Raw genomic sequence first — 24,502 nt, forward strand, 5'->3', positions numbered from 1 at the left:
ACGGAAAGTACTCAGCCCTGAGGTGGGGCGATTTAGATTAGCACACATGATTCAGGGTTTCTTTTGTAATGCTTCCCTCAAGCTGTGGCATGCTGTTCAGTCATGACTTCTCAAGGTGTGGCTTAGTACATTTTCTTATTCTTTGGTCTTTCAGAGGATGAATAATATCAGTCTTGTTGAACAGAAGTTGGCTTTGTGGTTTTGGCCGTGGGGTTCTTCCCACAACTACACAAGCTGCCTTGTCAGGAGCACACAGGTTCCAGCCCCCTGTGCGCTACCACGTGGGCACGAAGGTCACGAACGAGCCTCTCCTTGTGCAGGAGCCACGCTTGTGATGTGAGACCAAGGCATTCCCATCCCTGTCGTGAGCCACGGTGGCTCCTACAAACAGCAGTGTTAGATGTGTGTGGGCACAGGCGTGCGCATACGCACTAAAACTTCAGGTCACAGTGAACCTGGAGCAAGGGTTGAGGGAGTTGGTTAGAATTCTATGCTCTTGATGTCTTAAGATCCGCTTGGACGGAGGATGGAAATTGGAGGGCTCCTGTCTTCCCTAATCGCTTTCTCCCTTCCTCCCTTGACTGTTCTTACTTTGGAGGATTGGAGTGATGGCTAATTTCATCTTCCCAGTAATTGCCTAGGAGAGCAGCTCTGCTCTGGGCCATGATGGGATGGGTGTGGCCAAGTCTTCGTCAACCTTTTGGGTCACTGTCTCCTCTCTCTTCTTGCTCCTCTGGTGTAGCTGTGAGGTGCCTTCTTATACACAGTTATGTTTCTCCCATATATTTTAAGAACTGTGTGTGGGAATATTTGGGATCTTGCTTTATTTATGTCTGTGAACTGTCTTTTCAGCTCATTTTGTAGTCTTTCTCAACTAGAGTTTTGTGAAAGAATTCAGCCCCTACAGAAAATCATTTCAGTGAATATTTTCTTAGTTTTCTCAAGAAAGGGACATAGCTAAGCCTTATAGATGGATAGGAGAGAAATTAATCTATTACATAAAGTAGCTGCCTTAGGGCATTAGGACTTAATTCCTTCACAGAACCCAGGTTGACAAGGGCTGCTTTAGAGTATTTTTCTGTCATATTTATTGAGGAAGAAATTTTGATTCATTTCAGTCAGTATTCTAAGTGCTCCTTCTTAATGTTTAGTATCCAACTCAAATTTTATCTCCAATTTGCTGAGACAGTGGAAATCATCCTTTGGGATTCCTTAGCTGCTTGTCTCATGCCACTAGTACCACAGGCTGCATTATCACATTGTAATGTGATTATTTGCTTAGCCACATAACAGATAACAGGAGGGTGGTTGGAATTATATGCTTTTGATCTCTTGACCTTCGCTTGGATGGAGGATACAAAATGGATGGGTGTATGGTAGGGTTCTCCAGCATCTCACCTTACTCTCTTGTGGTAGCAGCCTCCAAGATGGGCTCCAATGGTTCTCGCCTCCTTGTGTCTTGCCATTGTGTGGTTCCCTCCCACATTAAATAGGGCTGACCTGTGTAGCCACTAGGATATGAGGGAATTGATGGAGTGTGAATTCTGAGACTTGGTCATAAAAGCATATTGGCTTCTACTTTATTTCTTTTGGAGCTTTCATGCTGTAAGGATGCTCAAGCAGCTCTGTGGAGAGGTCCATAGGACCGCCCACCAGTAGCCAGCACTGACTTACCAACCACGTGAGTGTGTCATCTTGAAGGTGGATCCTGCAAACCTAGCTGACACCTTGACTCAGGAGAACCCTCAGCCAGAACCACCCGGATAAGCTGCTTTTGAACTCCTGACCCACAGAAACTGTGTGAGATGAGAAATACTTACTGTTTTAAGTAGCTAAACTCTTAGCGTAACTCATTAAGCAGCAGTGATAACTAAAACATGTACAGTTGACCCTTGAAAAACCAGGGGTTAGGGGTGCAGACCCCTTGGCAGTTGAAAATCCATGTATAAGTTTACAGTTGGCCCTCTGTATCCATGGTTCTGCATCTGCGGGTTCGACCAACTGTGGATCTTGTAGTACATATTTTTTGGAAAAAATGTGCATATAAGTGGACCTGCATAGTTCAAACCCGTGTTGTTCAAGGGTCAGCTGTATTCTCAGGATGTGGCACTTGACTCAGTAATGTTAGGTCACACAATGCACAAATAAATGAGTAATTCAAAGCGGCCTGAAAGGCCTTTGGGTAATTTTAAACACTTTTTCCACCTCTCCTTTTAAAAAAACTCTGTATAGATAGATACATACATATAGATATACAGCATTCTTTAATAAATCTTAAATTAATAATTGAGGGATTCTGTACAGTAGCAAGAGAAAGTTATGTTAGATGGCAAGATCTGGTTATCCTATGTTCTGTGATACTGTCACATAACCTCAAAATGTGCTATAAGGTTATAGTCTGTCTTAAGTGTAATTTCAAATTATGTTATTATTTTGGGGGGGGGGAATGTCTGAAATGTTAACGTAGATGGTGGGACTAAAGGTGATTTTTATTTTCTTCTTTATAATTACCTGTACTTTTTTCAAAATGTTTTACAATGAACTTATTACATGTAAAGATTATTTTTATTTATTTTTTGTTTTTTTGGTTTTTTTTGGTTTTTTTTGGTTTTTTTTGTTTTTTTTTGACTGAGAGAAGGTTTAATGAGCCCCGACCAGGCCCGTTAGTGGGAAGCCTCCTTCTTCTTCCCCTCCTTCTTCTTGCCCTCCTTCTTCTCCTCCTTCTTCTTCTCCTTTTTCACCTTGGGCTTCTTGACCTTGCCCGGGGCGCTTTTGTGCTGCTCCGAGCCGGCAGCGCCGGGCTTCGCCTCATTTTTTATTTTCTTCTTTATAATTACCTGTACTTTTTTCAAAATGTTTTACAATGAACTTATTACATGTAAAGATTATTTTTAAAAAGTATTATCGGAAATATTACCAAAGCTATGAAGAGCTAATTGTTGTTTAAGCTTAAGTGAAATCTAATACAGTACTTTAAAAAAATTACATTAATTCATTCACATACTTATTTCTCAGACATTTGAGCACCTGCTCTGTGCCAGGACCTGTTTCGAATCTTGCTCTTAAAAAAGCTTTGCTAACAGTTGGCCTCAATCTCTCCAATGGGGAGGTTTGTCTGTGTCTAAAGGGCTCTGACACAGCGATGGGAGATGAGTTCTAAATGAGGCTCAAGGAAGATGTTACAGAGAAGGTTCTGTTGGAAGTTGGGTTTCTCCTGAGTGTAGGAGCCAGGGATGAAACAGAAGAGGAGCCCAACCAACTCACTAAACTGATGAGTTAGAAGAGGGCCTCTGTTCCCAGGAGGGCGAAGAATGAGGGGGGCCACATTCCTTCTTTCTGCGTTGGGATGGCCTTTTCTCGTATTGGAGAAATGGAATGCTTGATTGGAGGGGGATTAGGAGGAGCTGTACGACAGCTTTCTGGTAGAAAAATTACACACTTCTTGGCTCTTTTTTTCCTTCACTTCCAGTGTAAATAGTGCAAAACTGGTGTTTTCCTTCACCGTTACATGGAGAAGAACCAGGATAAGCACTGCTCTGCATTTTAGGATTTTTGTTAAAACTGGATCTACATGGCATCTTTCCACTGTTTCAGCTTCAGGGAAAGGCGGTGACTTCATGTTATATTCATAAACATAAGGCTCCAAAGTGACATCAGAATGTGCTTGGAGGGTCCCCTTCATGTATGATGTCTTAGTTTTTGCACACGGTGGGGTTGCTGTCATACCTCTGTTCTACAGTTGCAGAAATTGAAACTCAGGCTGAGTGACTGCCCGGAGCTGTGGGGTCTTCCGTGGATTAGAACCTAGGTCTCTGAGTCTTTATTTGATTTGTACATGTATATTTTTGATTAACATTTTTTTTTCCCACTGAGTGTGAAAGATTTTTTAATAGAAACCGTGGTCTAATTGACACTTAATCCTTTGCATTCTTTCTCTGGGATTAGAAGGCTTAATAACAAAAACACTAGCCTGTCAGGGCTCTGATTCTGGCAGCTCGGAGAATTGTCTCAAGGTTTGGAAAGTGCTTGGTCTCTACCATGCCTTGCGAGTAGACAGTGGCAATGATGGAGTCGCAGCAGCTCACATCATTGAGGGCTTCCTTTAAGTGCCAGGCGCCGTGCTGATAAGTGCCTTCTTTCATGGACTAGTTCAAAAGAAATGGCAGTCTCCCGATGGTTCTTTTCTCTGTGACCCCCAGTTACTGCCAGCACCTGCTGGATTTGCATTGGCTGTGCCTCCCCCTTACTGTATGCTGCTGACAGGCAATTTCCATTCCCACAAATAGCGGTGCCCCATTTTGGACAAGGGTGGCGATGCCAGTAGCCCTTTGTACAGATGTGGACATCTGGCACAGGGTAGCTTTGGTGTGATGGGCAGCGGCTTTTATTCAGTGCCAGCGTCCTGATGTGTCCTGGGATGCCCATTCACCGCCTCCTGAAGTACATGCTGTCTGCTACCCTGAGCACCTGAAGTGTCAGTTGTGTGGGCTGTGAAAGGCTGGGAGGAGGGGCAGGGGCGGCAGTGGAGGACGCGGGGTGAGGGGCGCCAGGTGCAGAACAATGACTTCCAAATTACTTCCCGAGCTGCCAGCCCCACGAGCACTGCACGGCCTCATTACCACATGAAGCGCCACAGAAGGACCTTTTCATTTGCTCCCAGTGACTGTTTTCCACAGTCTTGTGGGGGGGGATGGGAGGGGGACACCCTACTCACCCCCAGTTAACAATGGAGCACAAAGTCCTGGCAGAAGGAATCTCACCATGTACCCTGGGGCTATTTTTGATTACAGTGAGTGGCTGTGACTCAGAGTGTGCCCTGGCAGATGACGGCTCCCCCCTCCCTTTCCCTCCCCTGCCCTCCTCCTACCCCCTTCCCTGGAGATGAGCAGGCAGCCTGTCCTTTGTGCGTTTCCTTGGCCGGCCTCTCACGCTGCTGCAGTTCACTGATATGTCCACAGCAGCCGGCCTGCAGGCCTGACAGGGCTCTGACAGTGGTTTTTACCATATATGGCCATCAGAGCGCTGGGGCTGTCAGCTGGCCAGGATCATTTCCTTCCTTTGCTTTGATTGGCTGCGTGGCTCGGAGAATGGTGGGATCTGGGAGTGTGTGGTGAGGGGAAGCCACTGAGTCAAGTGCAAAGAACATTTAACTCTTTCCTTGTTTTCTGGAGCGTGAGTCTGGGCTGAGCACATGGGCAAGTGCTGCTGCCAGAAGCCGCCTTGTATAAACGTGATGATGACCCAAGTCAGGGAAGCAGCGAAGAGCAGGTTTCTGAATACTGATTACTCGACTAAAATAGACTCCAGGTGCAATGGACAGATTTCTGCTGTCCCCGTTTGTCCAGAAGCCTCTTTATAACCATATGTAGTAAACGTTCTGCTCTCACCAAGTTGAATTCCATGCTAGTTGGGGGTGGGACCTGAGCTGAGTCCAGAGAGGGCTGAGCCTGGAGGGCAAGTGATGAGCACAGCACGTGTTGGCTTTCTCAGAGGAACGGGGACTTGGGTTTCCTTTCTGGCTGAGCTTTAAGTCGGGAGTAAATGATACAGGCTACTGAATTGGGTCTCTGCTCCAGTCCTCCTGCTGTTTACAACCACTGCAAGATGTGAGCTGCCTCGGCCATGCAGCCCAAGGCATTTGCCTAAAGAAAAAGAAAAAGGAGAGAGCTGTGATATTTTTCTGTTTTTCATCCCCACTTCAAGAAGGGTGGGTTTTTGTTCTGAGGCTTGTGGGTAAACCAGTGCAGAGCTGGGATTGGAAGGGGTAGCTCTGGGGCTTTTCCTCATTCACCAGGGGTCCCATGGGAGGAATCTCCAGTGTCATTGGAGGTGACACTCAGTACCAGGGGTTAGGCAACAAGTTACTCTCCTTTCTGCTTGGATATTAAATGCTTTGTTTTAATTTCCTATATTTGCACTTAGTTCGATGGTTCTTTTGCTTTCCAGTTTTTCCTTTCGAGCTGAATTGTATTTTGACTAGGTTCTGCCTCATCTTGGGCTCCTAGTTTTTCTTTGTTCTCAGACTGGAGGGATCACATGGAATTACTTGTCTGCATTGAGGAGGTCTTTGCTTTATAAATTTTCTGCTGAGTCAGGAAGTTAGGAAATAGAGCTGCTCCATTTGCTGTTGTGTGTTTAGGTGTGGTTGAGTAAGGAAATGCCAACTCTTCCACCTTTTTGCTTTCTGATAATAAAATATCCATAGTTTTATAGTAACTGCCCTCAAGTTCTTAATGGACTTTTAAAATGGTCTGTTCACTGTTCAACCCAGTCTTTAAAGAGGACCTGTGATGCCAAAATGGTTTGCTCGGCATTTTCACTTGTGCCGGTAAAGGCTGTTCCTTTTCACTCACAGGCAGGGAACGGCTCTCAGCACCGTGCTGCCTCTCCCTGGCAGCTGTGGCGGCTGGCTCACTTTCCAGGACCCGGTAACCCAATCTCTATGTGCTATTCCAGAGCACCTCCTCTCACCCTCAGGGTTGGCGTTTCTGGTTCCCTTAAAGTAAAACCTCCCCAGAATGTTTTATTCCTGGGCCACGAGCTGTCACTCTTGGTGACCAGCCTGTCAGCAGGCCCTGTATTGTGTGCATCCGTCTTCCTGGTAAGCTACAGGGGTCCTTGTCTTGCTCTTCTGGCCAGTCTCTCCCCTGTGCCATGACCACTGTCACTGTAGCTCCTCCCTGTGAGGGAGCAGGGCCTGAAGAGATTGCAGTGGAACATGTATCCACATAAATAATACTGTTCCAAGAAAAAGGAAGTTGAAAAAAAAGGAAAACCCACTTCAATAGATATCCTTTTTTGACTCCTTTGAACTCTGCACAATATGAATGGAGGCCTTATGCCCAGGCTGCAAACTTTTCCTTTGCTTCCGAGCACATGTTTGACTTAACCGTTCTCCTTGCGGAGGGTTCAAGAATTCTCAGGGTATTACTCCAATGCCAGTAATGAGGTATTATCTGTGCCTTTGAAAAGATCTTTTAATGTATGGACAATATGATAAAGTTACTGAACTTTGGACACATTAAGTGATTTTGATCAGCATTTTTTCCTAAAATGAAAACCTGTATGAATATAAAGTAGGGAATGAACAGTTTGAAAATCTTTGTTCCTTGAGTCGGGATGGGGGGTGGAGTGGAAGCTGTTTGGGCCTTACATCTGAGGGTGGTGTAACCAGTTTGGATAATAAGCTCAGATTATAGTAATGGATTATAAAGTGGCTGGATTATAAGAAGAATGCAGATGAGAAGTTTGGAGGGAGGTCCCGGGAGCTTCCTGCTCTGGACTAGCTGAGGGAGATGGCCTAGGAAGCGGTCACAGCCCACCGCCCCACAACAGCTTGCGTTTCTATGACTGAATCCAGAGTGTAAACTAGAAGGACATTGTATGTGGAATACCCTGAGCATCTTAAAGGGAAATACTTGATTTGAGTGATAAAAGTAACGGGTGTCACTTTTTGGCACCATACGAGTTTTTTTTTTTAACTTTGTGGAAACGTATGTTAGTTGTGAGAAAGAATAAGCCTGCTGGGTAAAGTGTTATGTGGCTTTAACCAAATGTTACTTTTGGAAGGAACCAGTAATTATTAGATTGAGCCTCATTGGCACCAGTTTGGTAGTATCTTCAATCTAATATTGAGTGAGCTAATGTGTGGATCGAAAACAATTACCATGTGAGGGGACCGTCTTACACTAAGAAACAATCATTCTGAATGATTAATGCAAAGGTCATATTGGAAGCATCCCAATGTTGTATTTTGAGACTTTGGGAGGGTGAAAATGTCTGCACCTGTAAAATACGCCATTAGCTTCCTTGAAAATACTTCCCAGGTGGAACTCCTTTATAGAAATATCTATGAGAAGATTTCTGTACATGTCTGTTTGTATACATTAGAATTCTTTTGATTGCACGGTAGTGTCTTCGGCGTGTGGGATGAGTGCACTTCCTAAATATGGATTCCTTTTTTTTTTTTAAATTTATTTTATTTATTATTTATTTATTTATTTATTTATTTGGCTGTGTTGGGTCTTCGTCTCTGTGCGAGGGCTTTCTCCAGCTGCGGCAAGAGGGGGCCACTCTTCATCACGGTGCGCAGGCCTCTCACTGTCGCGGCCTCTCTTGTTGTGGAGCACAGGCTCCAGACGCGCAGGCTCAGCAGCTGTGGCTCACGGGCCCAGCTGCTCCGCGGCATGTGGGATCCTCCCAGACCAGGGCTCGAACCCGTGTCCCTTGCACCGGCAGGCGGACTCTCAACCACTGCGCCACCAGGGAAGCCCTGGATTCCTTTTTGAAAAGAGATATGACAAATAAGTAAGATAGGACTTTCCTGGTGGTGCGGTGGTTAAGAATCTGCCTGCCAATGCAGGGGAAACAGGTTCGAGCCCTGGTCTGGGAAGATCTCACATGCTGCGGAGCAACTAAGCCCATGTGCCACAACTACTGAGCCCACACGCCACAACTACTGGAGCCTGCGTGCGTAGAGCCTGTGCTCGGCAACAAGAGAAGCCACTGCAATGAGAAGCCTGCGCACCGCAACGAAGAGTAGCCCCCGCTCGCTGCAACTAGAGAAAGCCTGCACGCAGGAGTGAAGACCCAACACAGCCAAAAATAAATAAATGAGTAAAATAAAATTACTAAAAAAAAATAATAATAATAAGATACACTATTTGATGTAAATGGAAGCAGTTGTGGTTTCCTATTCAAACTAATGGGAAATACCTTTACAACTAGAAATATCATTTCATAAGAGTTACATTGAATTTTGTATGCCTAAGGAGGAAATGTTTTTGCCAACTTATTTAAAATTATAAACATTCCTTCATAGAGCAGTTTTACAAAGATATGTATTTACTGATGCTTAAATTTTGATTTTTCACCCCTCCCGCCCCCCCCCAAAAAAAGAAAGGCTGTAGGAGGAGAGTATTGCCTAACTCTGTGGGCTTAGTTGAAGCATCAGTCTCCAGGAGCTCTGCTGAGGCTTTTGGCTGCTTTGAAATTTTTGAGGACCTTCCCCATACCCAAAGTGAATGATAGTGCTGGTGTCTAGGTGGTTTTCTGCCACCGTAAGGGTTGCTAGCCAGAACATGTCAAAGCCATCAACCTCAGCTTGGGCCGCCACATGGAAATTGTGCTGTCACACCTCTCCCTCGTGCCAGCTGTTCACACACTTTGGAGGCTGCATTTTCCCCGGGGCTCATATTGCTGGGCCTCCTGCAGGCCACCGGATCTTTTAGATAATAATAGTCCTTAAGCCAGTGCCCTGACCTGTTTCACCAGTGTCCCATAAGTGTATGAACTGGGGTCTGGGCCAGAGCCTTTGGGAATCTTGGTGTTGGTCATTTTCGCCACTTGAGTTGACTTGCTGGTAATTCTCATCACTTGGAGTTTTAGCTAGAGAGGTACAATAAAAGTTCTATGGCATGTGATCGGGATAACCAGTAAGTAATCAGTACATTTGAATAATTATTTAAAGCAAGAAATCTGAACATCCAACTGGCTAGTCTCAGCTAAACTTTCAATTCCATGCTAGCAAAGTAGTAATATTCTAGATGATGTAACTGAGGTGATGCATCCTTAATGAAACAGTGGACTGATTTGTTAGTAAATGAAATTATTCTATATATAACCCTTGGGAAATTGATGAGTAGTTCTTAAATCACTGTTCAGCCAAAAAAGATACTTTAAAAGCTGTTATTAAGTTCTTGTCAGTCTTTCTCCCAGCCTCGGCATTCATTTAAATTTGCTGCTTAGATGTGCAGGTAAGCCGTGTTGTCACCATGACTTGCAGTGATGTCTTTCTGAATGGTTCTTCACAATCTAGAATTAGACATGGATTCCTTGGTTTATTCACTGGATGATAAATGAGGATGTGTCATGATTATGAATGAGAAATGCATTCTCATTAGATCCTAGGGCAAAATGACTTTCAGAAGTGATGTGCCCTCATCTTTACCATATAAGGCCGTTATTGTATGGTTTCCTTCAGTTTCCATGGACTTGAGCTCTCAGCAGTTTATAATTGCCCAGCTCCGCCCTTTTAAAGATACATACTTATGGGTGAAATATGTTGTTGTGCTTTGGGTTTGATTTTGTTATGGGTAAGAAGCTATTTGGAGGTGCAAGCCCTTGGAATCACAGTAGCTGATAACTTGACTGTGTGTGGAGCACACCCTGTGTGTAAAACCATCATTGCACATTTAAAACAGCATTTTTTTCTCATACTTCTTTTTGTTCCTCTATCACTGTCAGACATTTAGTCGATTCCGTTTCTGTTGTGCTGCAGGATGATGCTACTTTCCCTGTTTTATTTGTTGTAAGGATTTTTGATGATGTTATAACCAGAGGAAGCAGCTGTTTGCAGGGTATCATTTTTTATTAACTTGTGTTTCTGATGACCAGCTGCCACTAATTTCAACATTACTCTTGTGCCTTTTTCACAACCCCATGGCATAGTGGAAATTTTCTTTCTCTGTAGAAACCTAGTAGGATTGTCAGTGATATTTTAGATCTCTGCTTCTTGGTTTTCTCTGTTCCTGTTTCTTTATTTAGAAAGTGGGAATAATAGAGTTGCTGTTTCATGAAGGTAGTTGTGATAATGCACATAAAAGATTGTCATACAGTTCTTAGCACGTAACATAAGCACTCTGAAAGCGCTAGTGATTTTTATTACTAATTATTTGTTTTTGATAGAAAGGGAGGAAATAAGTGGCAATTGTCTTTTAAATTACATTCAAGTTCCTGTGAAAATGTTGGGCTCTTTATTACTTTTATGCTATAGACTTGTCGGGGCTGAGTTGAGAATGGCAGAAATGCTTCTTACTATTCTCAGATATCTTACTTGATTGAAGAATACTGGTGAGTAGCTATTTACTTTTGGCCAGGGTTGTATAATTTTAGCCTTAAAAAGAAAAGTCATTTAGTAAGCTTCTGAGTATAATTAAGAACAACTAGTATTAATGTACTTCCAGATTCCCCTCAAAATTGCTGTATATCTGAGCAAAAGCTCTTAGCCCAGATTGAAAAAAATTATTTGGTGTCCTTGGATGTTTAGAGTTCAGTGACTCTACTCTGCCATCAAGGACGCCGGATGGGGTGTGCTGGGGTGAGCCTCAGAATGCAGACACCCTGAGATACAATAAAACACTTCAGGTAGAACAGCTTTTTTCCTTGGGATTAAAGGTTTGTGTTTTTTTTTAGATTTTTAAAATTATTTATTTATTTATTTATTTATTTATTTATGGCTGAGTTGGGTCTTAGTTGTGGCACGTGGGATCTTTGTTGAGGCATGCAGGATCTTCACTGTGGTGCACGGGCTTCTCTCTAGTTGTGGCTTGTGGGTTTTCTCTTCTCTGGTTGTGGCACACAGGCTCCAGGGTGCGTGGGCTCTGTAGTTGCGGCACGTGGGTTCCAGAGCACGTGGGCTCTGTAGTTTGCGGCTCACGGGCTCTAGTTGAGGTGCGTGAGCTCAGTAGTTGTGGCATGCGGGCTTAGTTGCCCCACGGCATGTGGGATCTTAGTTCCCTGACCAGAGATCGAACCCACGTCCCCTGCATTGCAAGGCGGATTCTTTACCACTGGGCCACCAGGGAAGTCCCATAGATTTTTTTTTTTTAATGTAAATGAATAACAATACATTGGTATGTTTCTCAACTTTATTATATTTTAATTATTTTTTTTAAATAGGAAACAAACAAAATAATAGGACACTCATGTACTCACCTACAAGACTAAACAGATGTTAATATTTTGCCATGTTTGTTTCGTATCTCCCATTTTTGAAAACAGTAAAGCATAACAGATGTAGCTACAATACCATTCTCCTTTCCATCTTTTCTCCTTCCCCAGAGGTAATCGTCTCCTCAAAGTTGGTATGTATCATATGTTTGTACTTTATTACATGTGTATGTACCTATAACATAGACTTTTATTTTGTATGTTTTAAACTTTTATATAAATGATATTTATTCTTATACCAAAGGACAGTTACATTGCTTCTGCGTTTTTCACTGTTTCCAACAGTGCTGCCATGAATACCCTTGTGCAAAATATGGAGCGTTTCTCTCCACAGACCATCGAGAAGTGGTATTGCTGAGGGGTGGGCAACTTCAGCTCCAGTTGTTTCCAAATTGCTCTCAAAAGGAATCGTAGCAGGATAGTCTCCTGTGCGTAGTTTTTATGAGTTCCTCTTTCCAAACATGTTTGCCAGCACTTGTATTTAGACTTCTAAATTCTTGGCAGTTTTAATAGGTGTCAAATATTACCTTATCGTTTTAATTTGCAGTTCCCTGATTACCAGTGAGATGGAGTACTTTACATACATCTGTTGGCTTTTCAGGCTTCCTTCCCTGTAGATCCCTGTTCATATCATTTGCCCCTTATTCTATTAAGTTGTTTGTTGATTTTGTCAGGTATATATTTTACGTATATATACATACATACATATATATATGTATATACACACACACACACACATAGATATAAAATATTCTCCCAATCTGCAACTTGTTTTTTCACTTTACTTGTGTTTTTTGAGAACAACCCACACTGCTGAATTTGCATTGCTTTTTTCCCCCCTCCTTTTTTGAGGGGAGTTTGCATCAATATTTATAAGTCACATAGGCCTAAGTTTCTCTTCCTTACACTGTCCTTCATATCAAGGTGGTGCATTCCTTATGTAGTGAGTTCAGCAGTGCACCTTTATTTTTTATTCTCTGGGAATACTGGTTTGAGATGATTTCTTCCTTGAATGTTTGGGAAAACTCATCTGTAAAACCATCTGGGCCTATTATTTTTGGTATTTACTGATTGATTTTGGGTGGGCAGTGATGTGTGGAGTTACAGTACTGGTTCTTTTTTTATTGTTATTATTTTTACCTGTGGCTGCGTTGGGTCTTCATTGCTGCACGCGGGCTTTCTCTAGTTGTGGCGAGCGGGGGCTACTCTTCGTTGTGGTGCGCAGGCTTCTCATTGCGGTGGCTTCTCTTGTTGCAGAGCATGGACTCTAGGTGCGCGGGCTTTAGTAGTTGCAGCGTGTGGGCTTCAGTAGTTGTGGCTTGCGGGCTCTAGAGTGCAGGCTCAGTAGTTGTGGCACATGGGCTTAGTTGCTCCGTGGCATGTGGCACCTTCCCGGACCAGGGCTTGAACCCGTGTCCCCTGCATTGGCAGGCGGATTCTTAACCACTGCACCACCAGGGAAGCCCACGGTACTGGTTCTTTTATGGTTCTGGGTCTCTTTAGGTTTTCTGTTATATTGAAGAAGTTTTGATACATCACACATTTTCTAGGAGCTTGCTTATTTCATCTGGAATTTTAAGATTTGTTTTAGCTATATCCCACAAGTTTTGACATGGCATGTATTTACTGACCAATTTTAACCTTTTTCTATTGGCTATTATGATTTTCTATGTGAATTATTTAGTAAATTAAAATTTTTTCGGGGACTTCCCTGGTGGTGCAGTGGTTAAGAATCCACCTGCCAATGCAGGGGACACGGGTTCAAGCCCTGGTCCGGGAAGATCCCACATGCCGTGGAGCAACTAAGCCCGTGAGCCACAGCTACTGAGCCTGTGCTGTAGAGCCTGCGAGCCGCAACTACTGAGCCCGCATGCCACAACTGCTGAAGCCTGTGCACCGAGAGCCCGTGCTCTGCAACAAGAAAAGCCACCGCAACGAAGAAGCCCCTGCTCGCTGCAACTAGAGAAAGCCCGCGCTCAACAACGAAGACCCAACGCAGCCAAAAATAAATAAATAAATTTATTTTTTTAAAAAAAAAGAAAGGAGAAGAAGAAGCCTGATACCGTTTATGTTCCTGGTACAGTAGGCAGGGTAGGAGTGATGTCAAGGACTTGGATAGGTTGGCAAACATTTTAAAAAAAAAAACAAACTTTTCAGATGCATTGGAGATTTTTGGCTTATATTTTTCTGTTAATTTTTAATTGTATTGCGTTCTACTCAGAACATGCTCTGTACAGTATTGATTCCTTGGTAGTTTCTGAGATTTGCTTTGTGGTATCCTAATTGGTGATTTTTAAAAAAAAAAGTTTATTAGTGTGCTTGGAAACAAAAAAAATGTGTGTTTTAAAACGTTGGCTACAAGTTGTAAATATCCATTAGATCAAGCTTGTTACTTTTGTTAAAGCCGTTTATATTCATACTGATTTTTGTCTGTTTGATCTCTTAAATCTTTATTAGAATCTCTTAAGATTATGGTTTTGTCATTTTCTCCTTGTACTTCTGTCAATTTCTGCTTTAATTATTTTGAAGCCTATGTAGTTAGATGAGTTAAAGTCCATAGTGACTGTAGCTTTTCTCTGAATTGTTTCTTTAAATGTTAAAATGTAATCTTAAATAATGCATTTCACCTTAAAATCTATTTGTTCTAGTATAAGCACCTGGTACATATTTTTATATCCCTTCCCCTCCTTTAGTTGCCTTTTTGTATTATTATTTTGTAAATGTGTCTTATAGCTGGTTTTAATCTGATCTGAAACACCTCGTCTTTTAGCGGGTGAGTTTAAGTCATTCATATTTACTGCGGTTTGTGATTTATGGTTGGTTTTATTTCCACCATCTTATTTTGTGCTTTCTAGTTTTCATGCTTTTTCTTGCCTTTTTTTCTTTTTATTTCCTCTTTCTCTTATATTCAATGAGTTTTTAAAATTCCACTAATCTTCCTCCCACTCCATACACTTTTTGGAAGTTATATATTCTCTTTTAGTGTTTACCCTTAATTTTAACATACTTACATGACTTAAAGTCTAAAACTAGTCAAATTTTCTGCCTTTTTCTAGGGAAGGGCCCTGAAACCTTTGAATTCTGATCATATCTTTCTTTTTTTTTTTTTAATAAATTTATTTATTTATTTATTTATTTATTTATTTATGGCTGTGTTGGATCTTCGTTTCTGTGTGAGGGCTTTCTCTAGTTGCGGCGAGCGGGGGCCACTGTTCATCGTGGTGCGCGGGCCTCTCACTATCGCGGCCTCTCTTGTTGCGGAGCACAGGCTCCAGACGCGCAGGCTCAGTAGTTGTGGCTCATGGGCCCAGTTGCTCCGCAGCATGCGGGATCTTCCCAGACCAGGGCTCGAACCCGTGTCCCCTGCATTGGCAGGCAGATTCTCAACCACTGTGCCACCAGGGAAGCCCCATATCTTTCTATCTTACATGTTATTGTTGTTTAGTGTTTTAGTTCTGCCTTGTCTTACCTGTACTCCAGTTAGTCATAATTACTACTGTTGTATACAGTCAATGCCTATTTACATTGACCACATTTACCAATTTTTTTGCTCACTGCTTGTTTTGGTATCCCAGTTCTTTCTTCTGGTTCACTTTCTTTTCCTGAAATAAGTCCTTGAACTTAGTTCTTTGAAATTAATTTTGAAATTCTTAGAGATAAGTCCAGGAACTTAATTCTTTGAATAAGAGTCTTTAAATGGTAAATTTTCTGTATCTTTTTGTTTAAAAATGTTGGGGTTTTTGTTTGTTTTTTTGGTCATCACTTTCGAATGATAGTTTATCTGGGTATAGAATGCACAGATGGTTGTTTTTCTTCCCATTTCTGAGATAGTTTCTGATGTCTTTGTTTCTGTACTTGCTTTTGAGAAGTCTGCTCACAGTTAGTCTAGTTATTCTCTCTGTAGGTAATCTGTCTTCTCTCTATGGCTGCTTTTGTTTGAGATTTTATCTTTGTTTTAGGTGTGCTGAATTGCACTAGGATATTCTACTTGGGACCTGTGCCTCTTCAATCTGAAGACTTATGCCCTCAGTTAAACTTGGAAAATCCTCAGCCCTCACCTCTTCAGTTTTTTGTTTCTCTTGCATTCTCTCCTTCTGGAATGTCTGTTGCAATGTGTGTCAGGCCTCAACCTGGCCTTTGTGTCTCAGAATGTTTTAAATTACTAAATATCACACATTCAAGAGAGTAACTATATCTATAGTTTAAATAATAATAATACATAATAAAACAATAATAATATTAAAAAACAAAACACCTGTGAGTTCACTGCCAGCACCTTGAGTAGTAGACCATTACATGGGGTAGGAACTCCAGGGGAGGAGCACTCACAGGGGGAATTAGGTAAAACTACTGGCTTGGGTGCTTAGTAGCAGTTCCTTCTTTAAGGAAGGATACGGTCAGGGATGTTGGTAGAATGGATTCCGGCAGTTGTTAAATTTTGGGTAACATTTTTTGAGCACTAGAGGTGCTGGGACAGTACCAAGTGCTTTACGTTGATTGTCTCAGTTAATTCTCACATCAGCTCTTGAAGAAAGAATTCTAGCGTTCTCCTTTTACAGGTGAGAAACTGAGGTCGCCAGATGCAGTAATTTGGCCAGAGCCTCAGGGGAGAAAATGGCAGCGCCACACCCCAGCCCTGGCAGCCTGGTCCCTGACCCTCACTGCTTCTTGGCCTGTCAGTGACCCATGTGGCTTCTCATACAAGACCCAGGTTCTCTGTAATACTGTGTTTCTTCCTTGGCATTTTCTTTTATGAATTCCTGTTTTGGGTGATGCAATTCAGGAGACCAAAACTCTGGGTTGAATTAGTTTTGCAAGAGAAAGGGGGAGCGTGTGAAAAAACCCAGGCCTCAGGTCCGTAGGCTGGTGCACCTTCACACTTCAACTCAGAACTCACCTTTCCGCGCAGAAAACCTTCCCAAAGGCTGGAGTCCCCGCACAGCTGCTTGAATGTCCTCTTCTGTGTTCCTGCCACCTTGGGCCTGTCCTGGTGCTGCACGTCTTGTGCTGCGCTCTAACTGGAGCTTTAGATGGACTCCACGCTCAGCCAGGACAGGGCGCCCTGCTCACCTCTGTGTCTCCAACACTCAGCTCAGTGTCTGGCCCAGAGTTCACGGATAACACACGCTTGTAACTCTTAATGATTGAGTAAGTTAGCATGTTATACAGGAAGAACTAATAATAAGTGCCAGCTTTTTATTGAGTATTTACTGTATTCTGGGTACTCTAATTAATTTTTTACACACCTTATACAGATCGTTGTAATGCTAGGTTATGATTTACCTCATTTCTCATTTACTCTTCACGGTAATCCTGGGAGGTAAGTATTACTGTTACTCATTTTACAGATGACGAGCTGAAGCTTAGAGAGATTACCTGTCTGAGATCACACACTGTTTAACCAAGAGAGGAGCCTGGACTTGAATCCATACCTGTCTGACTCTGGAGCCTGTGGTCTTGTGCTTCAGCACACTGCTTCTCTGGAGAGTTCCACAGTCAAGTCAAAGTGGAGAAATCCAAATTTACTGATCTTGAAAATTTTCCAAGAAGCCTGCCCCCGTGTTGTGACAGCTGGCCATAACAGGAGAGTAGCATCAACCAAAAAATAGGTTCACTTTTGCATTGTGGTGATTACTTTCTGTTCACCTGCGTTTAGCATATGTAGAAGAACGTCAGCAAGGACTGGCATTAACCTTTTTAAAAGGAAGCAGCTTTTGTACAGCTGTTGTTGTAATAGCATTTGTCTTGGTTAACACCAGACAAAATTGGTCCGATAAGCCAGATTGGCTTGTTAGGTTCAAGTGTGTAACATGAGCACGTTGTGACGGTTGCTATGACCAACATTAGAAGTTGTGTTCTTAATGAGATGTGGATCTGGGTAATGGCTGAGAGCTAAGGTGGTTACTTAGAAGGCCCGGCTGGCGTTTCTGTTGATGGAATAGACCTAGACATTGAAACGTACTATGTCCTTCGGCCCCTGAGCAGTGGTTAAAGCTTTTCTTTTTATTACCTTCACTTTGCTTGCTCACTGGAAGTGCCATCCACTTCCAGAACTGTTAATTTGTATATTCAAGGGCATTAGCTTATCATATTAAAGGTTATATTTTACATTTTGAGTAATACCAGGTTTGGTTTTTTTTTAAACAGTAAAAACACACCTATAATTTACAATAGGCTATTGTTAGAATTGTATTGTGGTAAAAAGACTCTTGTATTCTCTTTTGCTGTGTCTATTAATGCTGTTGATTAAATAAAATCTCTGTGGTTCTGGAAATGTAGATCCTTAATTTGATGGAGTATCCTTGGTAGTAACTGTTTCTAGAAATGCAAGTTGACATTTCTTAACAGTTGACGTTGGCTGATATGAACGTCATAATTTGTAGATTCTTGAGAGTTTGGGGTAGAAGTAATAAAGGAGAAGTGGGTCTGACAAAACATACAAACTCTGTGGCATTGATGTTACATAATAGGTCTGTTTCTCTCTCCTTTCAGACTGGTCGAATTGACAAATCCTACCCCACAGTGTGTGGTCACACAGGACCGGTGCTGGACATAGACTGGTGCCCACATAATGATCAGGTCATTGCCAGCGGCTCAGAGGACTGCACGGTTATGGTAAGTTCCCTCGGTGTGGTGGGCACACAGGCCAGCGAGACTCACCTACTGCCTTCAAAGAATGTGTGTCTGGAGGCTTGAAATGCAGAAAATCATAGAGTTTTGATTGTCCATTGGACTATACAAGAATTTAACAACACTGAAGTTTAACTGCAGATAAGCCATTTTACAAGTTTATATCAAGGAGTTGTACTCTATTGTCTTTTTTCTTCTTTTGCTTGTGTGTGTGTGCATCCTTGTTAACAGCTGACACATCTGCTTGATGGGAAGATTTTAGGGAAAGTAAAATGACTTTCAAATAATTCTGTGAATGTCATTGCACCACATGACCTCCCTCCCCTCTAAAAAAGGAGAGAAAAAATTGCTAGCATGAATTGCATATTACAGTGAAATACGATACCAAAGGTTATATAGATAGATGGGATATGAAACAGATATTGAAAGATAGTAAAGAGTTTTTGTAGGTACTTATTTCCAAGCTAATGTCTAGTGGACCCTGGTTAACGAAGTCCTTTTTATGCAGATGTACAAATAACCAACTTGAAAGATTGTTAAAGTAAGTTCTGTATGTTCCCCAGTTTAGATTCCAAACGTAGGTTATGTATGAAACCAGGCTTTGGAGTACTTGTGAATGTGAAGCTTCTTGTTCTTGATTATGTTCTTCTTAGCCTTCAAATGTAATTATGAGTTTGGATCCATTTTTAATCCTAGCCCAACATCTGCTGCAAAGACTGGGCAAGAGAGCAGACAGGGAGCCCTGAAGTCATGCCTGGAGTGGCGGCAGGTCGTCCCTCAGGCAGCCTCACACCTGGCAGGTGGAGAGCTGCGAGAACTGCACTTTGGTTATCCCCCTCTTGGTTTTCTGTGCACTGAACCAGACTTAGAAACATTGTTTGGAAGGCTTTGTTAATTACAGTTATTTTACATAAACAGAAATTAATTCCTGAACTGTGCCATTTAAACGTTTACCCATTTTTCCTCATGGACTTTTGGCTGAGGATAACTCCTCCTGTGATCTCATGATTTTGGCAGCCAAAGTGTATTAAAGAAATATGCTGCTATTAAAAGGAATTGTTCCATTTAACATGCCTTGCTAAATTGATCATTTGAATGGCTACAGACACATTTTGCTAAGGGAAAGGAACAGTATTTAGACCTGATGCCCAAATCTTAAACTAAGAGTCTTAACCTTTCTTGGAAAAGCGGGTTTGATCCATCCCTCCCCATCTTCCAGCATTATTGGTCACATTGCCCTTTAAAAAAAAACCTTTGTATTATAAAACACTAAACAAACAGTTAAGTGAGTTCAATTAAGTGAAAAAGTGAATTGAGGGACTTCCCTGGTGGCACAGTGGTTGGGAATCTGCCTGCCAATGCAGGGGACACAAGTTTGATCCCTGGTCCAGGAAGATCCCACATGCCGCAGAGCAACTAAGCCCGTGCGCCACAACTACTGAAGCCCACGCGCCTGGAGCCCGTGCTCTGCAACAAGAGAAGCCACTGCAATGAGAAGCCCGCACACCACAACGAAGAGTAGCCCCCGCTCGCCACAACTAGAGAAAGCCCACACACAGCAACAAAGACCCAATGCAGCCAAAATTAAATAAATTAAAAATAAATAAATTCATAAAAAAAAAAAGTGAACTGAGTTAGGAGATTTATTACTGAGTGAACACCCTGTGACTGCCACCCAGGTCAAGAAATGGAACTTTCCCAGGCTTCTCAGTCTCTTCCCTGTGCCCCATCCCAGTCCCCATCCACCCCTCCCTCTCCAAGTAACCAGTAAAACTCACTTCCTTGCCTTTCTTTGTGGTTTTAATCACTCAAGTGTGCATCTCTAGATGCTAGAGCTTAGTCTTCCAAGTTTTAAAAACTTGATACGCCTTTTAAGTCTTTCCTAATCTACAGGTTCCTCCTCCATCCTTTTCTTGTTGAAGAAGCCTGATGTTTGACCTGTTGCTTCCAGAAGTCCAGAGTTTGCTGATTGCACCCTCGTGGTCCAGTTCAACCTGCTACTCTGTCTTTCAGATTCCCTGTGAGTTGGCAGCTGGATCCTAGAGCATGATTAGATTCAGATTCCATCCCTTTGACAAGCCTAGAGTTCGTGCTCTGGTCTCCCCTCAGGAGGCACGAGGTGTCAAGATGCCTGTTTTTTTTGCTCTTTTTTGATTTGTGCAGTTATTGATGCCCAGCACCTAGGTCCAGCAACTCATTAGGGCGTCTCAAAATGGTGATATGAAATGCTATGATTTTGTTTTCAGTTTTCAGCTGGTAAGATTTTTAAGGTGATGCTCTCTCTTATCTACTATTTAGTTACCCAGGAGTATAGTTCATATAGGAAAGCAGGGTAAATGCTTGATTCTTTCCTTTTATTTACCCAGTTTTCAAAATAATGAATTGGTTCTTTATCTTCCTCAGAAGGTGACCAATTAGTTTTTTGTTTGGAGATTTTTTTCCCCCTTTCATTTCATTTTGAACTGAATGGATTTCGATCTATTACAATTCTTTTCTCAAAGCTCAGGGGATTCAGTCTATGTTAATGGGAACCTCTTCACAGTTCCTGAGTCCTTCTGAAGTGACCCTACTTGTTTCTGTTGCTTCCTTGCTCTTCGGTATGTCCAGGTGTCCCAGGCCCATCCCTGACCCCACACCTCAAATCTGCCACTTCTCTCAGAAGCTCTGGTTTGTTTTAACCAGAAAATGGAAAAATGGAAAATGGAGTTTCTAGATCACTCTCTGAGTGCTTAGGGATGCTCATTGTTACCGTAGCGATCATTGTTTTTAAGACTTTGCAGTAAATTTGGCTAGAATATACATATATATTTAAAGATATAATACCTTGTGACTTCGTCTTAATCTTTCCAGTTCAAATTCAGGACTGTATAGTTTTTACCTAACTTCTTTAATAATACATCTCTGTCTCCTTTCTTTCACACCAAGAATCCTGGTTCTCAGGGGTTCGGGATGAATTAGAATATCCTAATCTATCTCATTTGCTTTTTCACAGTATACATACAATAGTCTCACACTAAAAATACTAAGAGTATCACCACCATTATGATTACTGAAAGCAGTTTAAAAAAAAAAAAAAGGCACTTGGATCATATGAAGCTCCTTCTCTGGTAGATTCTAGACCCCAGTACTCTGGAAACCAACCAGAGAGGGCTCCCTTCCGGGACAGGGCCCCACCCTGAGGAGCAGTTCCAAGGGATGGAATCAAATAGGAAAGGCTCGTGGGAACTGTATTCTCTAAGTTCTTCTATACTGACAATAGCTTGTTGTGACCTTTATACTTAAAGGTGAATTTTTCTGGATATGAAATTCTTGGCTTGCAGTATTTCCTTGAGTATCTAAATATTTCATTTTCTTTTGGCATAAAGTGTTGCTGTAAAAAATCAGATGATCAGAAAAAATCTGATTTTCTTTTCCTTATAGAGTATATGTTCTTTTTGCCTAGATGTTCATAAGATTTTTTTTTCTTAAAATGTAGTAATTTTACTAGACTATTGTTGGTTATTCTGAGTTGGTATTTCTGTGTGTGATGTGCTCTTTCAATACATGGTTTCAGGTGTTTCGCACCCCCGATCCTCCACCACCACCCCACCGCCACCCCGCCCCTAAGTTTTCTTGACTTAGAGTCTTCAGTATTTGTTCTGTTCCTTTGCTTTGGTTTTTCCCTTCAGGGACTCCTGTTATCCAAATGCTTTATCTTATTTACCTATCTTCGATATTTGTCAGTTTCTCTCCAAACCTTTTTTCTCACTCATTTCTTTTAGGCTAAAATTTTTCTGCTTTTTACCTTTTATTTCTTTGGGGACATTATTTATATTTGCTCTTAGTTTCTTTGTTAGTCTTCGTTTCTAAAGTACTTTTCCTTTTATTTCTAATTTTTTTCTGGATTTCCGCCGCCTTACTTTTGAGTTTTTCAAGTTCTGATTTATAATGTTTCCTGTCTTGTATTGTTTTCTTAATAATGTCTTTGGAAATGTGTGTGATAGTTTTTATCTTTCTTTGGAGCTGGTCTTGTTAGCATTCTTGTACTGTCTGCAGGGATGTATTCTCTTTTTTTCTCATAGTAATTTTGGAGCCTGGATTTTTTTTTTTTTTCCTCCCTCTCTTATTTTTATGTGAATTTAGTTTTCCTGAGCTTTCAGAAGCTGGCTTGGTTCATAAAGCTGTTCTAACTTCACAGAGCTCCCTCTTCTGTCCTTTTCAGGTAGTGTTCAGAAACATGGTGGCTTGCTGTCAGATTTCCTGACCTGCTTTTTTTTTGGTCTTTCTGATTCCTTTGTCCATCTTATTTCTGTCCTGCTCAGATTTGATTCCATTTCTTGGAATTTCCACTCAGTGTGGGCCTGTCTCAGAAGGGAGTCCTCTCTGGTTGGTTTTTAGGGTATTGAGGTTTAGATTTCTCCAGCCCCTTCATACCTTTTTCGTTTCAGGTCCCTGTTCTTACCTGCTGTTGGAGAAGGCAAAGCCCCTTCCCGTTTCCGTTGTGACCTCATATTGGCCTGCTCTTCTCAGATCTGTGGGGCACTGCATTGCTGCCCCATGATTTTTTTCGCACAGAGGCCGACAACACACGGGTTGTGTGGCTGTTGGTGGTTTTCCTCCACACACTTGCATTTGGGTTATCACCTAGTTTTGTGTATATATTATCCCTGTGTTTTTGTTTTGTTATCTGCCTCCTCTGTGTTTTTCTTGAGGGACTTGGGAAGATCCCAAAACTGTGCTGCCACTGACACCACCATCGTCCCAGAATCCTCTGATGTTGCCCTTTTATTGGTATTACCAGAGTGAACATTTTGTAAATTAAATAATGCTTTGGGATAAATCTTCCTCCTAGTTTTTTTTTCACTCCCTTAACTATGGTGCTGATATTTTAATCACTTAATGTCCCCCAAATCATTTGTTATTATTATTGGGGTAATTACAAAATGCTTTAACAACTCCGCAGTTGAAAAAAAAATTTAAAGAAGTATTTGACCTTCTACCCCACGTGCTTCTTTTTTTTTTTAATTTTTGAATTTTATTTTATTTATTTTTTATACAGCAGGTTCTTATTAGTTATCTATTTTATACATATTAGTGTATATATGTCAATCCCAATCTCCCAATTCATCCCACCACCACCCCCATCCCTGCCACTTTCCCCGCTTGGTGTCCCTACATTTGTTCTCTACATCTGTGTCTCTATTTCTGCCCTGCAAACCAGTTCATCTGTACCATTTTTCTAGGTTCCACATATATGCGTTAATATACGATATTTGTTTTTCTCTTTCTGACTTACTTCACTCTGTATGACAGTCTCTAGGTCCATCCACGTCTCTACAAATGACCCAATTTTCTTCCTTTTTATGGCTGAGTAATATTCTATTGTATATACGTACCACATCTTCTTTATCCATTCATCTGTCGGTGGGCATTTAGGTTGATTCCATGTCCTGGCTATTGTAAATAGTGCTGCAATGAACATTGGGGTGCATGTGTATTTTTGAATTATGGTTTTCTCTGGGTATATGCCCAGTAGTGGGATTGCTGGGTCATATGGTAGTTCTATTTTTAGCTTTTTAAGGAACCGCCATACTGTTCTCCATAGTGGCTGTATCAATTTACATTCCCACCAACAGTGCAAGAGGGTTCCCTTTTCTCCACACCCTCTCCAGCATTTGTTGTTTGTAGGTTTTCTGATGATGCCCATTCTAACTGGTGTGAGGTGATACCTCATTGTAGTTTTGATTTGCATTTCTCTAATAATTAGTGATGTTGAGCAGCTTTTCATGTGCTTCTTGGCCATCTGTATGTCTTCTTTGGAGAAATGTCTATTTAGGTCTTCTGCCCATTTCCTGATTGGGTTGTTTGGTTTTTTTAATATTGAGCTGCATGAGCTGTTTATGTATTTTGGAGATTAATTCTTTGTCCGTTGATTCGTTTGCAAATATTTTCACCCATTCTGAGGGTTGTCTTTTTGTCTTGTTTGTAGTTTCCTTTGCTTTGCAAAAACTTTGAAGTTTCATTAGGTCCCATTTGTTTATTTTTGTTTTTATTTCCATTACTCTAGGAGGTGGATCAAAAAAGATCTTTCTGTGATTTATGTTAAAGAGTGTTCTTCCTATGTTTTCCTCTAAGAGTTTTATAGTGTCCAGTCTTACATTTA

General features: G+C 41.7%; 1 protein-coding gene across 4 annotated transcripts in view; it reads left to right on the forward strand.

Annotated features, from left to right (window-relative positions):
- Positions 1-24,502, forward strand: part of CORO1C (coronin 1C) — a 100,251-nt gene that overhangs the window by 49,896 nt on the left and 25,853 nt on the right. For all 4 annotated transcript variants that reach the window (XM_036823107.1, XM_036823108.1, XM_036823104.1 and 1 more), the window contains one exon: positions 18,223-18,345. In XM_036823107.1, coding sequence (XP_036679002.1) covers positions 18,223-18,345 — 123 coding nt within the window. The remainder of the gene's footprint in view (positions 1-18,222; positions 18,346-24,502) is intronic.

The sequence above is a fragment of the Balaenoptera musculus genome, chromosome 14 (assembly GCF_009873245.2).
Source record: "Balaenoptera musculus isolate JJ_BM4_2016_0621 chromosome 14, mBalMus1.pri.v3, whole genome shotgun sequence".
Classification (NCBI taxonomy): domain Eukaryota; kingdom Metazoa; phylum Chordata; class Mammalia; order Artiodactyla; family Balaenopteridae; genus Balaenoptera; species Balaenoptera musculus.